Source organism: Python bivittatus, unplaced genomic scaffold (genome assembly GCF_059951505.1).
Source record: "Python bivittatus isolate LINGU-HERP-01145 unplaced genomic scaffold, Pbiv_v1 ctg000020_np1212, whole genome shotgun sequence".
In the NCBI taxonomy this organism is placed as follows: domain Eukaryota; kingdom Metazoa; phylum Chordata; class Lepidosauria; order Squamata; family Pythonidae; genus Python; species Python bivittatus.
In genome coordinates this window covers 87,878,716-87,903,660 of record NW_028277030.1, presented here as the reverse complement: position 1 = coordinate 87,903,660, position 24,945 = coordinate 87,878,716, and the positions used below count along the sequence as shown (strand labels likewise).

Below are 24,945 nucleotides of genomic sequence, written 5' to 3'. Positions count from 1 at the left end.
ACAATGTGGTTATTTTGTAATTATGCAACATTTTTAAAGCCTATTCCTATAATTTGTAATCTGATAAACTGTGTGTGTGTGTCTGTTTTTAGCAGGCAGTGGCATTGTAGCCGTAGTCAAAAGTCTGTTAGCTTTATTTATAAACCCTGTTTTTAATTATCTAATCTAGCTGTGATTGTTTTTAAAAGTGAGGCGGCTTAGGGCAAATAAGCAGAGGAGGGAGAAAAGTGCTGTGGCCTGTTAGTAACTCAACACTACCATTGTAAACCTTTTATCTCTACTAACATGGAAAGACTGCCCCAGTGCCTCCCTTGCTGTAAACAAAGACAGTTCTTGGTTCAGAGATGTAGATAGGTATTCTGAGTATATCCACGCAAACTGAATTCAGAGATTCACAATCACTAGTCCTCTAATCCACAAAAGCAAAATGCTATCTGGATACATTTCAAGGTCAGTCATCTCATAAGGAAGGGACAATTACATATATGTATGCATACATATTTGTCAAAAGACACTGGATTGGCTTTTAACCACCTGTATAAAGCACTCCAGTTTCAGATGTATGAGATATTTTTCAACTGACTATAGATCTTCAGTTGGTTGATACTTACCACCTTTAAATAAAATTGGTTCTTCATCAGATCAGTAGCTCACTTTTTTTTTTTTTTTTGCACTGGCCATACTACAAGAGGATTCTAGTTATGAGGAATTGAATTTTCTGACCATCTTTTTACTACAAAGGCATAGGCCTGGTGTGTTTAACTAAAAATGTTTCAAGTCAAAACAACATGCAAATATCTTTCAAAGACACATAAATGCAAGAGCCTTGGTTTGTGTTCTGAAGTATTTTTTATTTCTAATATTTGTGGAAGCCCCCCTATAAAAGTATACAAATATGTAACCATACATATAAAAACAACAGTAAAAATACAAAGCAAATTAAAAAAATACATATAAAATTGTAGGCTCCTAGCACCCTTTTGGGCTATGATACATACACATTGCTTGGCAACAAATTGCCTCTTAAATGTAAAGGAGGTGACATTCTTGTTATGCAGTGTAATAGATCCCTGGAGGTTCTTCATAACTACTATGTCTACATAGTTGGTTACAATAAAAATGAATAAATTAGAACAGTTACTTGAATAAATTGGATTAGATCAGGGGCTTGTTTTAGGTTTGTTTAATGTATTTTTGTTAGATCAGCAATATCATAATTGGTGGATATTCTAGATCCAGTAATTATGTTCAAGTTACATTGCCAAAAAGGCATAGAATGTAATCTACAGTACAGATTATAACAAAAATTTGACTCACATGGTAATATCATAATGCAAACTCCATCCCTACATACTTGTATTGCAATGTCTGATGCAAGTACATAAATTGTAGTTTTTTGCATCATATGACATGACACATTTCTTCATTTGCCAATCCCTTGGCCCCCTCATGGATGCCTGTGGTTATAACCATGGCTTTCTTCAGATTCATCTTCAGATTCTTCTTCCTTTAAAAGTTGCTTCATATTCTACCTGCCTAAATACTCTACGGTGAGGTTTTTAAGTCATCTTTTTTGGCACTTGGGGTATCTTCCTTTAACACTTTCTTGTTCCTTGAGCCAATATTTAATTCCAACCAGCTCTGGGGGCAATCCTGTGCTGCTTTGTATCTATATATATGTCTGCTGTTGATGTTAAGAGTTTAGTTGCTTGTTTGTACCTAGTGTAGCTTTAGCTTAGAGTGTTGTGTGAACCCAGCCAAACTGTAGTTATTTAACAAAACATGGTTCTTGATGTGTGAACACAAACATTGTAAAACTTGCATTTATTTTGGTAGATTTTTGCTTTTTGTTTTCCACATTTTTGTTTATCTTTTTAATGGAAGTGTCCTGACTATACCTCTCTATAGTCTGTTTTTTTTTTTACTACACTGGTTTGATGCACCTTTCTGATAGCTGTGGTTTATGTTTTAGCTGAGCTTGTATTATTACAGTTTTATTTCCACATGTCTTGGATAATTGGTTAGGTAGAGTAGAACCAGCTCCAGGACTGGTGCTAGGTTGTTTTGCCCACCCCATAGCAAATTAGGTTCCCTAACCCACCTTATTTTTTTTTCAAATTCTTAATTAAATGAAATAGCAAGAAGCTGAAAAATAAAGCATCATCCTCATTCCAATCAATTCTCATGATTTTTTTTTTTTAAGTGTAACTACAGTTAAGTGCTTGGAAGTTATCTAATTGCCAAGAAGAAGGGCAAAGATGGGGCTGGGGTGTGTGTCAGGAATATATCCACACGTTTGCCTCCTGATAAATGGATGTTTTGTGCCTGGGCATGCTGATTTAAGACATGCTCTCAGATAATACAGCATATTAACCTGTAACCTGGATTGCCTGCTTCTGACAACAGTTCCAAAAGTTCGGAGATGGAAAAGGGATAGTCAAAGAGTATAATATTCATTCACAATACTGTAAACTCCCTGCCAGTCTAAATGCCAAAAGGCATCTGAGTTTGGATACACATCTCTCACACATGGCAATGATCTCCCAGCCCCTCTCTCTTGTAGGAGAAAAAAATGTTCTGCTTTTAAAACTGAGTCAGAACTCCAAGAAAACGGAACAAGCTGCTGAACCTGAGCTTGGAAAACAAGTGGGATGTGCTCTCTCTCTCTCTCCAACGGCTCTTATAAATGCTGAAATTATCCCAGAAAGCTGGAAGAGATCCAGGGAAAAGCAGCAGAGGACAGTATTTCAGGATTCATGTTATCTCTAAGGCAGGTATATGTTTAGGCTGAATTAAATTTCAATACGTTTTGCTCTGTGTAATTAAGTCCATTTTTTAAATATCTCTTCACAAACTTACAGTAGTTACTGTTTCATGACAGCTTGGAATAATACATTAGGCATGTTCCAGATGATCTACTAGAAGCATTACATCATTGGCAGCTTTTCTTTAAACCATGCTGTACAGCATCTTAAAAAAGATTTTATACTTTACCTTTTAAAAAAATAGTTTTTATGTTGTTCATCTCTTTTGAGATTGGCCTATCTCCCCAAAGATAGAAGCGCTAAAATCTCTAGTCACATGCCTTTACTCTACAACATAGGAAGTATAATTATATGAATTACATTTTTCCTACTCCTTTCTTGCAGCTCACAAACTCTTAGATCTTCTTGCATGTAACACGTTTCAGATTTCACCCCAGATTTTCAGTAATATTCAAGTCACATATTGTGAAGGCCATTCCAAAACCTATATATTTTTCCATGGTTGATTCAGGGTTGCTTTATGGTTGATGTGGTGGTGTGTATGGCTGCTTCACAAGCCCAAAGCATAATAAAGCCACCCCTGCGCTTAATGGTGGACAATTCTTTTTCAAATGCTTCATTCTTTTTTCTCCAAATGTACCTCTTGTAGGGTTTTCTTTGATATACTTTAAACAATGGTTTTTGTGGTCAGTCTGAGAAAGATTTCCCTTTGACAACTCTCCCACATACATCACTGTTGTACAGGTAGTCCTCACTTAATGACTGTCCTGTTTAGCAACTGTTTGAAGTTATGACAGCATGGAAAAAGTAACTATGACCAGTCCTTGCACTTATGACCATCACAGCATCCCCATAGTCACTTGATCAAGATTTGGGCACATCACAACTGGCGGGCATTTACGATTACATCACATGCTGGGGACATGTAATCACTGCTTCTGACAAACAGAGTCAATGGAGAAGCCAGCAGTAAAATTGCAAGTCACAGTCATGTAATGCCACACTTAATAACTGTGGATAATTCACTTAATGACCATGGCGGAGGTGAGGTCATAAATCCATCGTGGTTACATGATGTCTCACTTAATGACTGTGTCGCTTAGTGATGGAGTTGCTGGTCTCAATTGTGGTTGTTAAGCGAGGACTACCTGTATAAGCAATGCTGACTTGTACAATGGTAGACAATTACTCGTGTCAGTTACACTTTTCATCATATCATTTGCAATAATTTTGGGTCCCGTTTTTCAGATCTGACCAATCTGCAGGCAATTCTAGCAGAGAGATTTCTTGGTCTTTGAGCTAATGTTGCACTGAGGATTTTCTGTATTATTTAAGGCATATAAGCTGGCAACATTCACCTTCTTCCTTTGTTCCTCTGCACATTATGGGGATGAATATGACTCACTGGATGGGCTTCTGCAGGAAGAAATTAGCTGACTCCCTATTTACATTCCTTCATAAAGTTTGACTATTTCTTGCAAATGAAAATAATTGTTACAAAAAAATTCAAATAGGACCCAGCAAATTTTATGGTACCAATTTTTAACAAATACTCCAGATTTACAGAAGATCACACTGCTACCAAAAATGTTTAAAGCCTTGGTAAAAGTGTTCCATGCATACAGTTCATCATTTGGCAAGCTGGACCACATGCACATCTACAGAGAAGTAAAAAACATTTCAGCTTATAGTCTATTTTTCTCTGCATCACTGAAGAGAATTCTATCAATGCCCTGCTATTGGAGGCAAGTGGTAACCCAAATACCTGTTGTTAGAAGGGTGCTGTCATATTCATATCTCCCTTGTGGATGTCCCACTGGTATCCTACTGTTATCAAAGTTAGTTGCTACAGTAACAAAGTTAGTTGCTGTATGAAAATAATTGTTACAAAAAAATTCAAATAGGACCCAGCAAATTTTATGGTACCAATTTTTAACAAATACTCCAGATTTACAGAAGATCACACTGTATCTTACAGAAGATTACTGTATACAGTAATACAGTAATAATTGTTACAGTAACAATACGTGGAACTAGATGTTCCTTGATCTTGTCTGAAATCCCAATCTTGCTCCCTAGTGATAAGAATTGAGGCCTGATTTATGTAACAAAAGAAATCTTTGCCTGATAGATGGCTCTTTGGGAGGACAGGGATACTGAGTTAGGATGCCCCTAGAAAAGGGCAATCAATACTGCTCCACTACTCTACTCTGATTGTAGAGAAAGGAGGACACCTAATGGAAGCAACCATTGCTTTCCTTATTGGTCACTTATCTGTCACTTGTTCAGTAGTAATTTCTTCCACCCATATACAGGTGGTTCTTGTTCTTTCCTGGGTGATGACAAGGAGCAGCAACCAGCAGGTTGGTGAAATCTCTGATGAGCAAGGAACTGAAAGATGCTTCTGCTGCTGTTCCTTTCACAGCAGTGGCCTATTTGAGGTATTTCAGCCAACAGCAATATATGAGCCTGCATAGATGTTTGCCTGCCTATATTAACAGTGCTGTTCAAGGACAAAAGCTAGTAGAAGAGCATCACATTAGAGTGTCAAAACACAACTGACCTATAACAATACAAGTTACATTTAAGTTTTTGGCATATTTAAAACAGATTATGAAATCCATAATTCATTTTTGAAAAACAGAGTTCTATTTCAGGTGCTAGTTTTGAAAAGTTATTTATTTTTAATTGTACAAACCACTAACAATCTTAAACTGCCTACCTGTGTTCAAGAATATACTTCCATCTCAGAGGAAATAACCTTCAAGCATTGCTATCAACAAATAATAGGCATACATAATTCTAATAGGCACTTTATAAATGAAATGGCAGTATGACATAGCCTTCCCTATGTGTTTATGATTTAGAAGAAGATCTGCCTGATCAAAAATTGCATAAGATAAGATATCATCATCAGTCTAACCCTTCTGAACTTAAAGAAAAAAGCTTTGGTAGCCCAGCCAAAATCTATAAATTTGGTGATAAAAAGTGGACATCATAATTTACAGGAAGCACTCAGTGAGCTGTCTCTTTGGGTGCAGACATAAAAGTAACCAGTATTCATTACTATAATTATACAACATCAGCTTTCAAGTTCAGGGAAAAACAATCTCATTTCTCTGTTTTTTACATGCATATGCGCACCCACACACACTCAAACTGTATTTTTTCCCATTTAGTGTTTAAACTTTGGACAAAACTAGCCAAAGAAAAATTGAAAATTTTACAATAGCAAACTATTTTTCTACAATATAAAAAGCAAAGGTTTTTAGGTCTGGATCTGATTCTGATAAAGAATTAAATGCATGTACTGTAATGGTCCTAGTTTCTTACCTTATATCTCGTGTTAAATATCAGTTCAGATCATTATAGAATTGATGAGACAGTCTCCTAGACACACACATTTTTCAAGGCTATGTGTCAGTGTCAACTGCATTATTAGCATATATGTGTTGAGAAAAATCTTTCATTCAGACTGAGGAACTTTCATACACAAAGTTAGGTCAAATGTAAACTTTTCTCCATAAAACATAGAAAGCAAATATACATAAAGTACTCAGATAGAAATCCTGAGCAAAGCAGCATTAGATTAAAATTACATTAAAAGATCTCAGAGGCAGAGGTCTAAGTGTTCATTGATTTTGGTTTCCAAAACTTCAGATAGACAGACTGGGCAACAGACATTTCTATTTTGGTCACTGTCACTAATGGATGTTTTTGAGGTTGCTGACTTAGCCATACTATTCATAGAAGAAGTTGTCTCCTTGAGATCTCCTTTCTTTAAAAAATAGTTGACAAACGCAGCTGAATCTTCCATTCTGGCCCGTTTTGGTGGCCCACCATTATGGGCATTGCTGTTTCTCTGAGATGGCGACTGGGATCTTGGAGTCATTGTAGCTGATACAGAAATGCTGTCTTCTGGAGTCCTTTTGTGGAGTATATCCCTTACAGCATTTGTAGAACTTGATTCTGACCTTTTGCCACCCAAAGAAATATTTTTAACTGGTGAGCCATTAACATTAGTGTAAGCCTTATGGTTAGCAACTGAAAATCTAGGAAGCATGATGCTAGAAGCAGAACTATTTTCATCACCGCTTTGAGAAAATGGAGAGGAAATAGTTGTGCAGGAAATATTTTGTTCAAACTTGATTTCATTTTTAGGATTTGACCTAGATGAACCAGCAGGTGAATGATATTGTGACTGGAGCAGTTCTCTGCTCTTAATGATGCTTGGACTCACAGCTCCCTCTAATGATGATTCACTTCTTTTTCCTCCAAGGACATATCCTTTCCCACTAAAAGGAATTATGCTCTGTATATTGCTTCCATGAGCTCTTCCTGAAAATACACCAGAAGTTCTTTCAGTTCAAATAAAATTCAGCTATTACAAATACTTTTCACTCAAATAATTCAAATGAGTGTGCCAAATAGCCTCATGTATTCACATGTAATAAGGAATGTCCATTGCAAAATGAACCTAGTAGGATTACTTGTAGGCAGGGAAGAAAAAACAGAGCTTGTAAGGTTTCAAGAATATTTTGGCTGATTATCAGTCATAAAATTGCATTTGTTGAGTGAAAATTTGGCAAAACCAATATGCGGTATGAGCACAATGAGCTAAATTTTAATTTATGTGGAATTTTATTTTTACTATTTTTACTATAGAGAGCCAGTTTGGTATAGTGGTGAAGGCACCAGGCTAGAAACCAGGAGACTGGGAGTTCTAGTCCCGCCTTAGGCATGAAGCCAGCTGGGTGACCTTGGGCCAGCCACTCACTCTCAGCCCTAGGAAGGAGGCAAGGGCAAACCACTTCTGAAAATGTTGCCAAGAAAACTGCAGAGATTGTCCAGGCAGTCGCCAGGAATCAAAACTGGCTTGGAAGCCTACACACACATGCGTGCGCGTGCGAGAGAGAGAGAGAGAGAAAGAATTCACTATAAACCTATTTAAAGATATTGGGATGGAAAACTACTTTAGTAAGGTTTATTTGGTACACAGTGTCTGAGATTGCACTAAGCAATTCTATCAGCAGCAAAATAGTATTTCAAAGTAGCCATTGTCTTGTCCCAAAAAACAGTATGAGCAGAAGGAACCTATAATGACAGAACTTTCTCATCTTCTTCCAGATCCCTTCAGAGCTTGTCTGCAGGGTCAGGAAACTCTCTTGACAAGGAACAGATTAAGTCCTGGGATGTGCAAGGCATGAATTTTTTAAAATGTTGCAGATGTATTTAGTGATTTCAGGCACTGTTAGCCTCCTCAAGCCTCCCCTAAACTCTGCCATCACTATTTGGAACCTAGAAAACAATTTTGTATCAACTTAGACCCTTGATTTATTCTTGTCCCATATCATCAACATTGACTGGCAATAGATCTCTGGGATTTCGGGCAAGATTTTTTTCCATCCTTATCTGGAAAAACCAAGAATTGAACCTGTGTGCTTCTGCATGACAAACATGTACTACCTGGAGTGGAGTGGAGTGGAGTGGAGTGGAGTGGAGTGGCGTGGAGTGGCGTGGAGTGGAGTGGAGCGGAGGCATTGAGAAAGTCTCTTATGGAAACTTCACTCTGTTCCAACTGCTTTTAGGATCCAAATCCCTAGTTCAAGTTAAGCTGAAATCACCCTCATCTAGAAAACTGATATTCGGTGCTTTTTCCTTTTATACAGAGCACAATTATATATACTTGAAAATATTAATCAGCACTGTTGAGAAAAAATTTAAGTAGCTTTCCAGTCAATATTTTTAGTTACATATATTGTATACTGATACTCAGTTGGTAAACAACAAAAGAAGGTACATACCTATACCATCAGATAAGATTTTTGCTTGCTGATCTTTCTCTTTGCATTTCTTGGAGCTGTTCTTGGGTTCTCTGACCTTGGTAAATGTTCCCCCACAGCTCTGTTGGTGCTCTGCCCACCAGAAGTCATTTGCAGATGGTGCCCTATTCATTACACGTTTTACATAGCCAAAATAAGGCTTTCTATTTTGACACGGACCATTACAACGCCACCAGTGCTGACGATAGAAATCCACCTCATTGTGAAATTCATGATAGACCTAAAATTGATCCAAAGCGAAAAAAAATCAAGTGTACAACTTTCATTTTCATTTTATGTAAATACATACACATCTGTCATGCTATTCCCTTTCAGGGTAAGCAGTGTTAATGCAGAGAGCAAAGGAGTGAGAAATAGTAAACCAAACAAATTAAAAGTATAAGAGGGTCTCAACCCCCATCCAGTCACTACTTTATTGGTTTTCCACTTCTCTTCCTTCATATATTTGCTTTCCAAAATGATCATTGTTCATTTTCCCTACTTAAGCAACCTACTTCAATGTACTTCTTTCATACTACTGACTCAGTATTCAGTCCACATGAATTCATCATCCATTCATTCTTGACCCTATCTATTGTTTCAGAATACTACGTTTCCCATTCTTATGACATTCAGTTTTTATGTTTCTCCTGCATACCCAATCCTTACTTTCACTCAACTAAAGTGGGCAAAAGCACACTCTTAAACACAGCGATTTTTCACTTCTTTCGACATTCATTTCTTGCTAGATTACATGTTTCTACCAGTGTTCGCATGTATTACATGTCTATCCATTTTCCCATCTTCAGTAAACATTTATGAAGGCACACACATTCTTCTACTTGCTCTAGTTTTTCACCATTTACACTGTGTGAATAATTATTAGGCAAGTTGTATTTCTGAGGATGAATTTCATTATTGAACAACTACAGTGCTCTCAGTCAATCCAAAATGTTAATAAACCTCAAACCTGAATATTTAAGAAGGTAAAAGGGAAGTTTTGGCTTTCTTAGGAGCATATCTATGTGTGCACAATTATTGGGCAACTATTAGTGTGCAGAATTATTATGCAACTAAATGAAAAATGAAAATTCCCCCATCTCACTCATTTATTTTCATCTGTTAAAGTGAGAATAATAAACAAACAACTCAAAATCTACAAATAAACATTTCTGACATTTCAAACAAAAAATCAGTGACCAATATAGCCACCCTTCTTTGCAATAACAGTCATAAGCCTTCCATTCATGGACTGTCAGTTTCTTGATCTGTTGATCAACTTTTTGTGCAGCAGCAACCACAGCCTCCCAGACACTGTTTAGAGAGGTGTACTGTTTTCCTTCACCATAAATCTCCCGTTTGAGAAGGGCCCACAAGTTCTCAATAGGGTTTAGGTCAGGTGAGGAAGGGGGCCATGTCATTATTCTTTCATCTTTGAGGCCTTTACTGGCTAGCCACACAGTGGAGTACTTCGATACATGCGATGGAGCATTGTCCTGCATAAACATCATGATCTTCTTGAAAGATGCAGACTTTTTCCTATATCACTGCTTGAAGAAAGTGTCTTCTAAAAACTGGCAGTAGGTTTGGGAGTTGATTTTAAGTCCATCTTCAACCCGAAAAGGTCCAACTAGCTCATCTGTAATAATACCAGCCCATACCAGCCCAGACCCCCCCTCCACCTTGCTGGCATCTGAGTCAAAGTGGAGCTCTGTACCCGTTACTGATCCAGCCACAGGCCCATCCATCTGGTCTGTCAAGAGTCACTCTCATCTCATCAGTCCATAAAACCTTTGAAAAATCTGTCTTCAGATATTTCTTGGCCCAGTCTTGCCGTTTCAACTTATGTGTCTTGTTCAATGGTGGTCGAGTTTCAGCCTTCCTTACCTTGGCCATGTCTCTGAGCACTGAACACCTTGTACTTTAGGCATTCCAGGTAGGTTCCAGTTCTGGAATATGACAGCAGTGGAGGATAATAGGTTCCTGGTAGCTTCACGTTTGATTCTTCTCAAATCTTTGGCAGTTGTGTCTTTCTTTTTTTCTCAACACATTTCTTGCGACCCTGTTGACTATTTGCAACAAAACGTTTGATAGTTCTCTGGTCACCCCCCAATATCTTAGCAATTTCAAGAGTGCTGCATCCCTCTGAAAGACTTTTTATAATTTTTGACTTTTCAGAGTCAGTTAAATCTCTTTTTTGGCTCATTTTGCCTGAGGAAAAGAAGCTGCCTAATAATTATGCACACCTTGATATAGGGTGTTGATCTCCTTAGGCCACACCCTCTCATTACACAAATACACATCACCTGATATGCTTATATCCAATAAGCATTCAGGTTTATACAGCTTGGAGGTGGAAGATATGCATAAAAATGATGATATGGTCAAAATACTCACTTGTCTAATAATTGTGCACACAGTGTATACAGTGGGGCAAAAAAGTATTTAGTCAGCCACCAATTGTGCAAGTTCTCCCACTTAAAAAGATGAGAGAGGCCTGTAATTTTCATCATAGGTATACCTCAACTATGAGACACAAAATGGGGGAAAAAATCCAGAAAATCACATTGTCTGATTTTTAAAGAATTTATTTGCAAATCATGGTGGAAAATAAGTATTTGGTCAATATCAAAAGTTCATCTCAATACTTTGTTATATATCCTTTGTTGGTAATGACAGAGGTCAAATGTTTTCTGTAAGTCTTCACAAGGTTTTCACAAACTGTTGCTGGTATTTTGGCCCATTCCTCCATGCAGATCTCCTCTAGAGCAGTGATGTTTTGGGGCTGTCGCTGGGCAACACAGACTTTCAACTCCCTCCAAAGGTTTTCCATGGGGTTGAGATCTGGAGACTGGCTAGGCCACTCCAGGACCTTGAAATGCTTCTTACGAAGCCACTCCTTTGTTGCCCGGGCAGTGTGTTTGGGATCATTGTCATGCTGAAAGACCCAGCCACGTTTCATCTTCAATGCCCTTGCTGATGGAAGGAGGTGTTCACTCAAAATCTCACGATACATGGCCCATTCATTCTTTCCTTTACACGGATCAGTCGTCCTGGTCCCTTTGCAGAAAAACAGCCCCAAAGCATGATGTTTCCACCCCCATGCTTCACAGTAGGTATGGTGTTCTTTGGATGCAACTCAGCATTCTCTCTCCTCCAAACACGACGAGTTTAGACCAAAACGTTCTACTTTGGTTTCATCTGACCATATGACATTCTCCCAATCCTCTTCTGGATCATCCAAATGCTCTCTAGCAAACTTCAGACGGGCCCGGACATGTACTGGCTTAAGCAGGGGGACACGTCTGGCACTGCAGGGTTTGAGTCCCTGGTGGCATAGTGTTTTACTGATGGTAGCCTTTGTTACTTTGGTCCCAGCTCTCTGCAGGTCATTCACTAGGTCCCCCCATGTGGTCCTGGGATTTTTGCTCACCATTCTTGTGATCGTTTTGACCCCATGGGGTGAGATCTTGTGTGGAGCCCCAGATCGAGGGAGATTATCAGTGGTCTTGTATGTCTTCCATTTTCTAATTATTGCTCCCACAGTTGATTTCTTCACACCAAGCTGCTTGCCTATTGCAGATTCAGTCTTCCCAGCCTGGTGCAGGTCTAAAATTTTGTTTCTGGTGTCCTTCAACAGCTCTTTGCTCTTGGCCATAGTGGAGTTTGGAGTGTGACTGTTTGAGGTTGTGGACAGGGGTCTTTTATACTGATAACAAGGTCAAACAGGTGCCATTACTACAGGTAACGAGTGGAGGACAGAGGAGCCTCTTAAAGAAGTAGTTACAGGTCTGTGAGAGCCAGACATCTTGCTTGTTTGTAGGTGACCAAATACTTATTTTCCACCATGATTTGCAAATAAATTCTTTAAAAATCAGACAATGTGATTTTCTGGATTTTTTTTCTCATTTTGTCTCTCATAGTTGAGGTATACCTATGATGAAAATTATAGGCCTCTCTCATCTTTTTAAGTGGGAGAACTTGCACAATTGCTGGCTAACTAAATACTTTTTTGCCCCACTGTATATAACTAGCAACTGTTCAAATCATTTCATCTGTCAAAGATGTCTTCATCTTTGATTTTCAGCTCCACGGCCTTTGCTACAACATACAATCTAACATTCACATAAATAATTCAGGTTCTCATACAACAAAGGTACCATTTTCATACTACATTCACATGCCCAACCAACAACTAACTTTCCTTCTGTACAGGGAATAATAATGACATTCTTCCAATTTTCAGGCAGAATCAGTCTTCACACTCATTTGAAACAAGTCACACAGCCAATCCATAACCAAACTACATTTAGAGATTTTTCCAGTTACTCCATCTATACATGCTGTGTTACCATTTTTCAGCTTTCTTTTCACCACTTTTTTCTTGAACACTAACATTTATACCATTTGTTTCAATTTCTCTCTTCAGCATATTACTATTATATCCCAACTTTCACATTTAAGCATATTATTATTATACCCTAACAAATATGTGAAATATTCCTTCCAGTATTCCTTTATTTTAGTTTCATCCAAAATCATAACATTGCTTTTATGTTAATTCAAGTCACTCTACTGGAAGTTCATTATTTAGCCCTCTTTACTCACTTCCAAAACCAAACTTATTCCACTAAAATAGCTCTGCATTTTCTCTGCCTCTTTTAATCTCAACTATTCCTTGCTCTCTTTGACTACACTGTTTATAACTTTTTTCCTCCGTGTACATATTATATAGTATCATTCTCTCAACTACCTTAAATCCATTTTCCATTCATTCTATTCAAGAGATTAATCTATTTTCTAACACTTTTTTATATAGAACTCATACTTTTTCCCTGCAGTTGTTCCACTTTCACTTATTTCTTTCTATTCTTTCCTTTGGGTAGACCCTGACTGATTTGTAGTAACTCAGAGCGCACTCTCTGATCATAACAGATCAGAGTAAGGAATATCCACAGGGATTTTCTCAGTTCAATGAGTTGCCCTCAACCCAGAAGATAGAACTACATCTGCTAATAACAGAAGTCTGAGGATTCACAGAAAATATCAACTCTGCTAAAGTGTACTATCACACCATGACCTGGCTTGCCATCACATCATGCAGTCTCTTATCCTGTGCTTGAAGAATAAAAATAAGTTTATGTATCACAAAAAGCCTTTACCGTAATATTGGCTCCTGTTAAGCGATTTATCCGATGCATGTGTTTGCAGAACTCTGGGCCATGGGACTCACGATCTTTGTCATTATTAGTGACAAATAACAGGGCATGAATCATTTCATGCAAGAGAGTCTGAAATGAATTAATAGATTACACAAAGTATCCATTTTGTAACTTAAGACAATTGCACACCCATGTTTTGGAACTTCTCTGTTTATCTCCTATACAGTAAGAAAAATATGAGGTGAATTCTGAAATTTAGTGCTTACAATTCAGGTTTGTACAAATGCACTTAATTTACAATGGGAATTCATAAAACCGTCTTTACTTTTTCCGCATTTATTCCACAGCTCTGTAGAACTGTTTGTGGTTACCAGGCATATGGAACAGACCTATGGAACCTTTTTGTCCCATCAGTGGGCTAAGCAAGAGGACTAAGCAGGGCCACTTGCTTCTGTCTCACAAACAATCATGGAGGGAGAGAATAGATCCCATGAAAACCAAGGCAGGCTGAATGGGGATGCCTTGGCCAACTCTGGCTATGGGCCAGAAGGTTCCCATCCTTATAATAGAAAATAACACACAATAACAGAATTTCGTATCTCCTTGAGTGGAATCCAAATAACTAAGAGAAGCCCTTGATCAAAATAACTCATAGGTTTTAATGAGGATGAAAGAGACTGGGAAGTACACCTTGGATTTGTCTGTTTTCCATACATGACATTTCTCACCCCATTATAAAAGAAAGTAAATCACTACTATAGTTCCGAAATAAGGCACATAGGACTACATAGGAGCTATGTTTTCAATGCTTATACCTTCTTCTATCTTTGTAGAATTAGAATATTATCTTTATTTGCAGCAAATACACTTCTTCCTGCTGGGATGGAAGGTGGGAGCTAATTCCTAGGAAAAAAATCCTTCATTATACATATATGGTTCTGAACTTCTGCAACCATACAGAGCACTAAGGCATTATAATGAAGATGCTCTGTTCATAGATAAAGATCTGGCTATTCATATGATCACTTGTTACATTTACATGCCTTACTATCATCCTAAAATTATTAAGCATATTTCAAGATCTGATTTGTTACTGACAAAATGTATTCCACAGTGTATGTGTGCATTCAACCATGTTAGGCTGCAAGAGATTTACACACTGCATTCTATCTTTGTAGAAAGAATTCCATCTTGCAATACCTCCACAAGATCCTTCCTTGGCCGTAGCTTTAAAAGTGGCTCACTGAGTCGGATGGAGCACATCCCACCATAACCTTCATAGCAGCAAAGTCCAGCACACCTAGAAGGCAAAGCACAAGCAATGCATTTTTGTTTCCTGACAGCAGAAATCTAGCAAAGCAGAACAAGACTGTAACAGTCATCCATTCTGATCTACTAGTTTTCTAGTAAGAGGATAGTTTTTAAAGAAAGAAAAGTAGAAAAGTGTTCAAAGCAGCACACTTTCCATTCTGAATTAGCATTGTTCATTCTGCCACCTCATCCTATTGGTTTGGTACATCAAAATCCAAGATTCAAGTACAAAATTCTCCCTGATATCATTGATCTAGACCAGTATTTGTGTCTGATTTTTTATGCCTGCCCTGCTTAGCTGTCAGGTAAAAAATGTGCCTGCTTGCAGTCAGGCAATCCAACCTTGGCTGACTAGGAAAGCTCACCAGAATCAGAGCTGCTTTGTACCTGGCTGACAACCAGCAGGAAATATCACGGTTGTAACTTAAGCTTTCAAACCATCCTCAGACTACATTTTACAAATTTTTAATGAATGGATGTGCTCTTCCTTTAAAAAAACGGCTATCGGAGCAGCTCTAACTAAGGGCACCTTTGTTGGCTCCTGAGCCCGCGGAGCAGCCTTCCCTCCCCGGTGCTCTCTGCACTACGACTCCCAGGACTGCCAGCAGCAGGGAATTCTGGGAGTGGTAGTCCCATCACACCTGGAGGGCGCCGGTTTAGGGATGCCCCTGTCCCCTCTCCCCGGCGCATCCTTCGGCGTACAGCGTCATGCGCGGGCTCCATTTCACTTCCACCGCCGCCAGGCGCCCCCAGAAGAGGGTCTCGTTGAACTGCAGGAAGAGGCCTCGTATGTCGGGGTTCGGATCCAGCAGCTCCCAGGCATCGTCCATCAGCGAGAGCGACCGCGGAGGATCGGAGGAGGTCGTCTGAACCCGCACCTCCTCGTCCTCCGCTTCCCATTCCGCCTGCAATCGCAGGGCAAGCAAGAAGTCCTTGTCCATCGTGCCTCGAAGACGCCACCCCCGAGCTATCAACAACCGTAACCCACCGTCTAGGAGTGGCTTTTCAAACTGACGCATGCGCTAAGCTTCATGTCTTTCAAAGCTTGTCTGAGCCTTCTTTTTCATTACTCTCTGATACTATAATGCGCTTGCGCATCTCTCCAAATATCCGGAAGTGATGGCCAGTCTATACAATACATCTATGGTAAATGCGGCAGGGAGAGCGACGTGTCGCCGTTCCATGACGTTTCATGTTTCCCGCAGACGTCTCCGCCTTCTGAAGATCCTCGGGAGTGTCTTCTTTTCCGGCGCAGGCGCCGTCCAGAGTATATCGTACGTTGGCCTTCCTCTCTGGTCTTCGGTTTCTCGCTGCTCCGATTCGGAAATGGCGGTGTCTCTGGGCGAGGTGACTGCCAGCAGTGGTGCTAGCCGCTTGCGGCGGCAGCTGGAGTCCGGGAGTTACGCGGCGGAGGAGTACGTGAAGCAGCTGTCCCAGCAGTCGGATGGGGACCGCGACCTGCAGGAGCACCGGCAGCGCATTCAGGCGCTGAGCGAGGAGACGGCGCAGAGCCTCAAGCGCAATGTCTACCAGAACTACCGGCAGTTCATCGAGACGGCCCGCGAGATCAGCTACCTGGAGAGCGAGATGTACCAGCTCAGCCACATCCTCACGGAGCAGAAGGGCATCATGGAAACCGTCACCCAGGCCCTGCTGCTGCAGGCCAACGTCGGCGAGCGGGAGGACCCGGCTGTCGCGGGCGCCCGGCGAGCTGCCGCCGCCGCCGCCGACCCCCACACGAACCCTTTCCTGCCTCTCTCGGGCAAGGACGCCTCGGCCAACGAGGAGGGCCGGCAGCGAACTCTCACCACCCTCTTGGAGAAAGTGGAGGGTTGCCAAGACCTGCTTCCAGAGAGTCCTGGCAAGTACTTAGTGTACAATGGGGACCTTGTGGAGTATGATGCTGACCACATGGTGCAGATCCAGAAAGTGCATGCTTTCCTTATGAATGACTGCTTGCTGGTGGCAGCATGGTTGCCCAACCGGCGGGGCATGTACCGTTATGATGCCCTCTACCCGCTTGATGGGCTGGCTGTGGTTAATGTCAAGGACAACCCCCCCATGAAGGATATGTTCAAGTTGCTTATGTTCCCCGAGAGTCGCATCTTCCAAGCTGAGAATGCCAAGATCAAGAAAGAGTGGTTGGAAGTGCTGGAAGAGGCAAAAAGGAATCGGGTTCTCAGTGAGAAACGAAGGCTGGAACAGGAGGTCCCAACACGGGCTCCTCCAGTACCTGCTGAGACTACTAATCCTTTTGAAGAGGAGGAGGAGGAGGAGGAAGTGGAGGCAACACCAGAAGAAGAAATGGTGGATCTGTCTCTAGAATGGATTCAGGAACTGCCAGAAGACCTGGATGTCTGCATTGCTCAGAGAGACTTTGAAGGGGCAGTTGATTTGCTAGATAAGCTGAAGGAATATCTGGGCGACAAACCTGTGACCCAGATGGTTAGAGAGCTGCGAGCAAAGGTGGATGAAAGAGTCCGACAGCTCACTGAGGTCCTTGTGTTTGAGTTGTCTCCAGATAGATCTCTCCGGGGAGGGCCCAGAGCTACCCGCCGAGCTGTTTCCCAGCTCATTCGCTTGGGCCAGTCAACTAAGGCATGTGAACTTTTCTTGAAGAATAGGGAAGCTGCTGTTCACACAGCCATCCGACAGTTGCGCATTGAAGGTGCCACTTTGCTGTACATTCACAAGCTTTGTCATGTCTTCTTTACCAGCCTGTTGGAGACTGCAAGAGAGTTTGAGACAGACTTTGCTGGAAATAGTGGGTGCTATTCAGCTTTTGTTGTCTGGGCCCGGTCTACCATGCGGATGTTTGTAGATGCATTTAGCAAGCAGGTGTTTGATAGTAAGGAGAGTTTATCTACTGCTGCTGAGTGTGTAAAGGTAAGTAGAGGGAGAATGGAGTAAAACCCTGACAAAGTTTGTCAGTGCCCCCTGTGGGAGAGGTATTTGGGCAGTGGTTTGGAATGTAGTGGCTGCTGAATTCTAAGTCCTTCTCCCTCCTTGTCATATGACCAGTGTGGAGTATATGCTGGTGCTTCCTAGTGCAGATATACACATAAATGCAACACAAAGGGAGAGCAGAAATGCACATGCAGCATCTTGTTACACAGAACAAAATGCCTTTGGCCAATTGGCAAAGGGGCTGGAAGACAGCAACATTTGCATTTCCAGTTCTGCTAGTGGAAAACAGACTCACCCTCTAAAATTTGGAAGAGAGAGGTTTAGTCCTATGCCCTGCCTTCATAATGCAACTGGATCTTACCACAGATCCTGTCTTACCTGAAAAAGCATATTTTGCTTTATAGAACAAAGGATGAGCCTCCATATAATCTGATGCTGTTTCTTTACTGTCCAAAAGAAGATATAAGCACATACCATCTGCTGTCAGTTTTGATTTATCTCTTTTATCTCTGAAGAGATAATGGAATACAGACTACTCTTTTTAGTTGACCTGAATGGTGGCAGTAATGGAAACGAAACTGGTCTTTCTAGCTGATTTTATTTCAGTACTGGCATAAACATTAGGGTCATATTTCAATTTAAATTACTGGAGAATAAGTTTCTTTTAAACAAATGAAGCAAGTTAGTTTCAGTTGTATGTTTTCAATTAAGATAGTTACAGCAGACTTGTTTTGTTACTTTTACTTAACTTTTAGCACAAGTAATGTTACTTGGATTAAGGTCTGCATAGTCCTTAATGTTAGGTGGGGCAATAAGAGCCAAGAATGAGGCTTATACTATTCATAGATTCCAGTTCTTTCACTGTCACATGTTCATGAGCAGGTTGAATAAGAAACTTAAGTTTATAAGTAGTAATGTATCTTAAAAAGCAGTCTTTAATCATGAGGTAGTCTCTGATCATATTTTTTGAGTGGCACAAAATCTCTTTTGAGCCATTTGCAAATTTTGAGGTGCTTGCGCCCTGTGTTGAATAAGGATCTGGAAAAAAAGAACAGCCTTGTAAATTAGAAATATATATCAGCATTCATAACTTTCCTTCCATCCTCCCCTTCATCTTTCAGCCTATAATCTATGGTATAGATTATAGCATCATCATGCTGTATCCTCATGAGGGAGATAAAAGTTTTTTAGTTGTTTTCTTGGGGATCACTGCTACATATCTCAGTCAAGAAGATGAGTGACAAAATGCAAGCCTCATGTAAAATATGGTTGAAGGATCATTATCAAATATTCTTTTAAAAACAAGCAAAAGAACATAAGAAAATTGCTTAAACAGCTAGAGTAAAGATGGGCAATCTATGTCTGTATGATCACAAGCAGTCAACACTTTAATTTCAAAATCTCTTTGCAAATAATCAGTTTAGACCACTGATAAAGGCATTCATTCCCTTTGAATGTCAGAAAGAGAAAGAATTTTAAAAGGTGATATCGGAGAGAAAAAGCAACTTCAGAAAAAGACAATTTTTAGCTCTGGCTCCACTTGCTCTTTCCCCCATTGACATTCAGCAACAAATTCTCCCAGGAAATGAGTCTATCAACTATTAAAAAGTTGCCCACTCCTTTTCTATATTAATTATATATTAATGATCCACACAGGCTATGCAGAGATTGGTTTTGAAATAGTCTTGTTTAAGTTATGTTTTAGTTTTCCCTAATGATTCTAATAAGATTATTTTACCATCTCTTTGTATTGTGCAACTTCTTAAGGTTTAATTAAATTAATAATAATGTCATTTGTTGTTGAAGGTGGCCAAGGAACATTGTAAGCAACTCAGCGATATTGGTCTGGATCTGACCTTCATCATTCATGCCTTACTAGTAAGAGACATCAAAGGAGCTTTGCAGAGCTACAAAGACATCATAATTGAGGCCACAAAACATCGCAACTCCGAAGAGATGTGGAGGAGAATGAACCTGATGACACCAGAAGCCTTAGGAAAGCTTAGAGAGGAAATGAGGAGCTGTGGTGTGACCAATTTTGATCAGTACACTGGAGATGACTGCTGGGTGAATCTTAGCTACACCGTTGTGGCTTTCACAAAACAGACCATGGCTTTCTTGGAGGAAGCCCTCAAGTTGTATTTCCCAGAGCTGCATATGGTTCTGCTAGAAAGTCTGATGGAGATAATCCTTGTGGCCATCCAACATGTTGATTACAGTTTACGGTGTGAACAGGACCCTGAGAAAAAAGCATTCATCAGGCAAAATGCATCTTTCCTCTACGAAACTGTTCTTCCTGTTGTGGAAAAAAGATTTGAGGAAGGTGTTGGAAAGCCTGCTAAGCAGTTGCAGGATCTGAGGAATGTTTCACGACTAATGCGTATTAATCCTGAAAGTACTACCTCAGTGGTGTGAAATGTAATGCCTCAGTGCTTTTCATATAAAGATTGTATATACATGCATACACACATACAAGCAGGCTTCTACTCCTGATGGTTATTAAATCCAGTAAAACTCTCATTAGTTAATTATGTTCTACAAATATAACAGTATTAAAAAAGGAAAAGAATTAAAGCAAATATTGTGGTTAGAAAGCTCAAATAACATCTTCCTTTTGAAGGTCTGATGCTGGCAGTTTAGATTTCAAGAGGTCATATGGTGACATAATCTGTTTATGTTAATAAATAATGTTATATGTAATTAGGTGCTCAAGAAAAAAAAACTTCTAACCCTTTTTAGGAATATAAATTATGAGATAGTCTGTTGATTTCTCCATATTAGTTAGGGGTGTGCAGGAAACAGGAAAAATGCTTTGAACAATCCATTGTATTCCAAATGTTCTGTTGAGCTGTTCCAGATCAGCCAGAGTTTAGCAGAACCCAAACCCAGAATGCTTTGGTTATTCTGGGTTTCAGATGAAACAGAATCCAAATGGGCCAAGTAGGGCTAGGTGTCTGGTATCACCCCTCTTTCCCTTGCTCTCCCTTGTCTGTTGCCAGTATGGCGTATCTCACCATACTGGGAACAGCTGAGGGGGAGGAAGGGAAAGAGGGGTGATATGCACCACGTACTGTCCATACACACACCACACACACCCTTTTCCCAGTGCTTATTACTTCAGCCACTGCCAGTGTCCCAGTAGGGCGTATACTAGTGCCTCTTGCCCCCATTCTCGTAGCACCTTCCCTCTCTCTTCTTTGCCACTGTTGACATTCCAGAGTGGCATACAGCCCTGGCCCACCTTTCTTGCTGATTTGCCCAGGGCTTGCCTTCCCTCCAGGAGTCTGTTCTTATCATGTTTCCTGCTTCCCCCCAAATCATTTCTGCCTGAGAGAAAACAATTCCAATCTGCTATTCACAGTCCATCATACCAAAACACGCATATCAGCTTGGGCATCGGCCACCTAAAGCCAGCTATTCCATGCATGGAACATTTTATACATCCCTAATATTAGACTATTTCCCCTTGTTCCTAGAGTAGCAGAAATTGTGTGGGAAACAAAGCAATCCTGCAGAAATCCCTCTCAGATGATAAGGAAATGCTATAAAAGCTGCAGTCAGTAGTTCAGATCAAAAAGATCCAGCTTAAAGTCCTTGGAAACTCTAATTCAGCATGGGATCCACACTTTTAATGATAGCATTTCTATTGTACATATACTTTTGGCAATATTAAATGCTACTTTAAGTGTAAAATTTTGATTTTCAGTAAGTGAAACCTGAGTAATTTCAAATAATATAATGGCAGTTGTCCCAAAAAGGTAACCCTGCCACTATTTCTGAATTTTGCTGCAGTTTTGCCACAGCTTCCTGGCATCACTGAAGCCAAATCTGCTTTAAAAATAAAACTCTATTCTTGATTAGAAATGGAAAGTGCTGTGACTAACTGCAGAACAAGCTGTGTTTAACATGCACCCACATCCTTTCATACACACATCCTTTGAATTGCAAACAGTGATGTTAATTTGAGGGAAGATACATAAGCTGGTTCAGTTTCATTATGTCTGTATGTGATCATCAGTGATCAACTGAAATGAAATGGAGAACAGTTTTACAAAGTTAACAAATCTGTATTCCTGAAAATTTCATGCTATGAAAAATCACCCATGTACAATTAAGTGGTAAAGGGTACGACATTTAGGGCACTGCAAGAAGAAATTGGATGGAGGGGAACCTGAGTTTAAAAAGTATCAAATAACCAGGGCAGTAATCAAGGTGTAAAACTGTAATAGCTTTTTCAGTAGTTTTGCACATAGTGATTATGTTTAATATGGGTAGAGGGTTAGACTTTTTTTTCATTTTAAGAATATGCTCTGCAAGGTTAAGGCCTATTGAATGAATCCCTATCACACATTTACTGATGTAGTGTAATTATCTAATGGGCATTAAGCCAGAATTAATAACTCCAGGGAAGGGCTCCAATTTGTTGTGAGAACAGCCTTACCTTCAGTAAGATGTAAAATGAAAGCTATGTTGAAAATATTAAAGACTGTTACTCCTTCTCTGTTGTGGCCTTTAGAGTAATGGAGATTGGGTGAATTGACTTTGCCATTTAAGCAAATACTCCAGAAAAAAAGGGAAAAATTATTCTTACCCCACATTTCAGTAAAGTTTGGGTCAAACCTTTATTTGTGAATGTGGGACTATCATACATGTTTTGTTCTGGCTGATGGCCACGGACAAAACATTTGTTAGCAGAATGCCTGCATTTTCTTTCGTTCTCCAAAGGAATGTGGGTGTAAGAAATGTTTTGAGCGTAACCATTCTAATACATGCTGGTGGCATATAGGCCTGTATCTCAAAGGATGCACAATTAAATTCTGTAACTTTATTTGCTGCAACAAAGGAAAAGCCCTAAAGGTACTGTAATTCTGAGGGTTCCAGCAGTTTCATGCCTCTTTATAGATAGAAAACATTGTTTCTCAGGACTGTTCTTATAGCAACCTCAACAGACCAAAGAAGCTGCAATTTAATTAGAGTGAAGTTTATAGGGCAGATCTGGGTATCTGAACAATACTAAATAGTCTTGGAATGTCGGAATTTATTCTATTTATGTCATGCTCCAAGAATATATGTGGACCAATTACTTAATGAAGGGAAACACTGCCCAATGTTCAGTTTTTTTTATTTCATAGAAGGAAGGAAGTCGGCATGCCTAGCACCCCCTCCTCTTATTTTCCCCACAGACACAACCCTATAAAGTAAATTGGGCTGAGGCAGACGGGCAGTTTCCATGGCATATATAAGGGTGCTTCATATTTAGTCATTTGAACTTGATTTGAAGTATGAAACTGCAGCATTTTAAATATGGACACTTGGTCTTCATTAATCAAAGCCTAAAACAGGCCTGACATGCTGCAAAGCACCAATTTCCAGTATCATTTTGTTTCCAAGAGTGAAAAATACAGGCCTAAGACGTTGGGGGGGGGGGAGGAAGTTGGCTGCCACCCCACGTTTTATGTAGGGAAGCATGATTACCTGTCCAAAACACAAAAAGATAAAATTGAGGGATCCTAGAGGCAGCAACAGACAGCAACCTTGTTAGCTTGCCTTCGTCACTGTCCCGTTTATTATGGCAGCCATTTTGTGAGTGAGCAACCTACCATGGTACCCATTTGGTGAAAAGCCTGTAACCCGCTCACAAAATTCCAATGCATGAAAGGATGAACGTGCCCACCATTCCCCAAAGATAGGAGAAACCCTTTTTAAAGACAGCTTTATAAAAGGAATAGACACCTTTATGTAGACAAAGTATCTATTGCTATTAGCCATGATGCTGGGCTGGAAATGGAACTTTTGATGCTATGGAACTTGGATTGATCTAGATCCATGTTTCTCAACCTTGGCAACTTGAACTTGTGTGGACTTCAACTCCCAGAATTCCCCAGCCAGCTGGCTGGGGAATTCTGGGAATTGAAATCCACACACCTTCAAGCTGCCAAAGGTGAGAAACATGGATCTAGAGGAAGCATTCGTAATATTCATAAATTTGTGAGATACAGGAATTAAAAGTGCTGAACACATATTGTTGCTGTTGTGGTGCAACACTTTGAGGTTGTTATTCCAATGTTCAGCTGCTAATCAGATCAGGCATATTGTAAGCACAAAGCTTCCTTGTCAGAGCCTGTTAACTGTATTTATGTTTTGCACTGAAGCCTGAAATGACACATTAAGTGCTTATAGGAGTCATGTGATAACCTCCAGATGAATGAAATTAGCTGTGTTCAATCATTTACATGTCCATCACTTACCCATTTATTTGATCAGTATAACTGCTTAGGGAGACAGTTAATTGGAAACTGATACATATTTCTCTTACACAGTGTTTTGCTATAGGGCACAGCTTTAATTCTAATATTTTTGAACCTCTGAAATAATTGCTCTCATCTTTCAGTTAGACATTTATTTATTTATTCAGTTGATCAGTAACCATTCAAGCAAACATTTGAATATCACTTTACTCCAGAAACTCTTGATTTTCAAACCCTAGTTTCTTCTCTTACTTTTTGATGTTTGTTATCCTCATATTCACCATACAAAATGCAAAAACCAGTTCTGTTGTTACCAACACGCTGGTAATCTCTGATAATATGGGAGGATTCATTCATATTTGTTTCATAATCTGCCCCTAATTTGGTTCAGATTACTGTATGCTGGGAAGTGTGTGGACATGTTGTCTCATATACTGTATGATCATATTCAGAAATGCTGGGACAAAGCCAGCAGGTTAGTTAGTTTTTTCCACAGGTTGCACTTCAAGATCTTTCTTCCATGGCAGACATTAATGTATAACCAGATAACATTTGTGGTTGGTTAGTTTTTAATTATTCTTATGGTTGTGTAGTAGTTGCAATACTAGTTAAAACATTATATAATAGGAATGTTATGAAATAATCAAAATTAAGACATTTTACCTTGCTGTAATTAAAACAAAGTTTGATATTTGCAAATAAAAAAACATTCAGGAGAAGAAGGCAGGAG

General features: G+C 39.7%; 2 protein-coding genes across 2 annotated transcripts; one reads left to right on the top strand and one right to left on the bottom strand.

Moving 5' to 3' along the window:
- Nucleotides 1-135: 135 nt before the first annotated feature.
- On the bottom strand, nucleotides 136-16,199 carry SPRTN (SprT-like N-terminal domain). Its single transcript, XM_007424823.3, has 5 exons — nucleotides 15,763-16,199; nucleotides 14,950-15,049; nucleotides 13,750-13,878; nucleotides 8,570-8,828; nucleotides 136-7,103 (listed from the first exon to the last, which is right to left on the bottom strand). The coding sequence occupies exons 1-5, from the start codon at nucleotides 16,077-16,079 to the stop codon at nucleotides 6,376-6,378; spliced, it is 1,533 nt and encodes a 510-aa protein (XP_007424885.1). The 5' UTR covers nucleotides 16,080-16,199; the 3' UTR covers nucleotides 136-6,375.
- Nucleotides 16,180-23,840, top strand: EXOC8 (exocyst complex component 8). Its single transcript, XM_007424824.4, has 2 exons — nucleotides 16,180-17,946; nucleotides 19,774-23,840. Exons 1-2 carry the CDS (start codon nucleotides 16,180-16,182, stop codon nucleotides 20,380-20,382), a joined length of 2,376 nt encoding a protein of 791 aa, XP_007424886.2. The 3' UTR covers nucleotides 20,383-23,840.
- The last annotated feature ends 1,105 nt before the right edge of the window (nucleotides 23,841-24,945 follow it).

Excerpts from the sequence above, each read along its gene's own strand:
- SPRTN (XM_007424823.3), bottom strand. The coding sequence starts at position 16,079 with ATGCGTCAGTTTGAAAAGCCACTCCTAGACGGTGGGTTACGGTTGTTG. Across the intron at positions 13,879-14,949 it reads CAAGGAAGGATCTTGTGGAG|ACTCTCTTGCATGAAATGAT; the intron begins GTATTGCAAGAT and ends AATTCATTTCAG. Across the intron at positions 7,104-8,569 it reads AATCTTATCTGATGGTATAG|GAAGAGCTCATGGAAGCAAT; the intron begins GTATGTACCTTC and ends GTGTATTTTCAG.
- EXOC8 (XM_007424824.4), top strand. The coding sequence starts at position 16,180 with ATGGCCAGTCTATACAATACATCTATGGTAAATGCGGCAGGGAGAGCG. Across the intron at positions 17,947-19,773 it reads CTGCTGCTGAGTGTGTAAAG|GTGGCCAAGGAACATTGTAA; the intron begins GTAAGTAGAGGG and ends TTGTTGTTGAAG.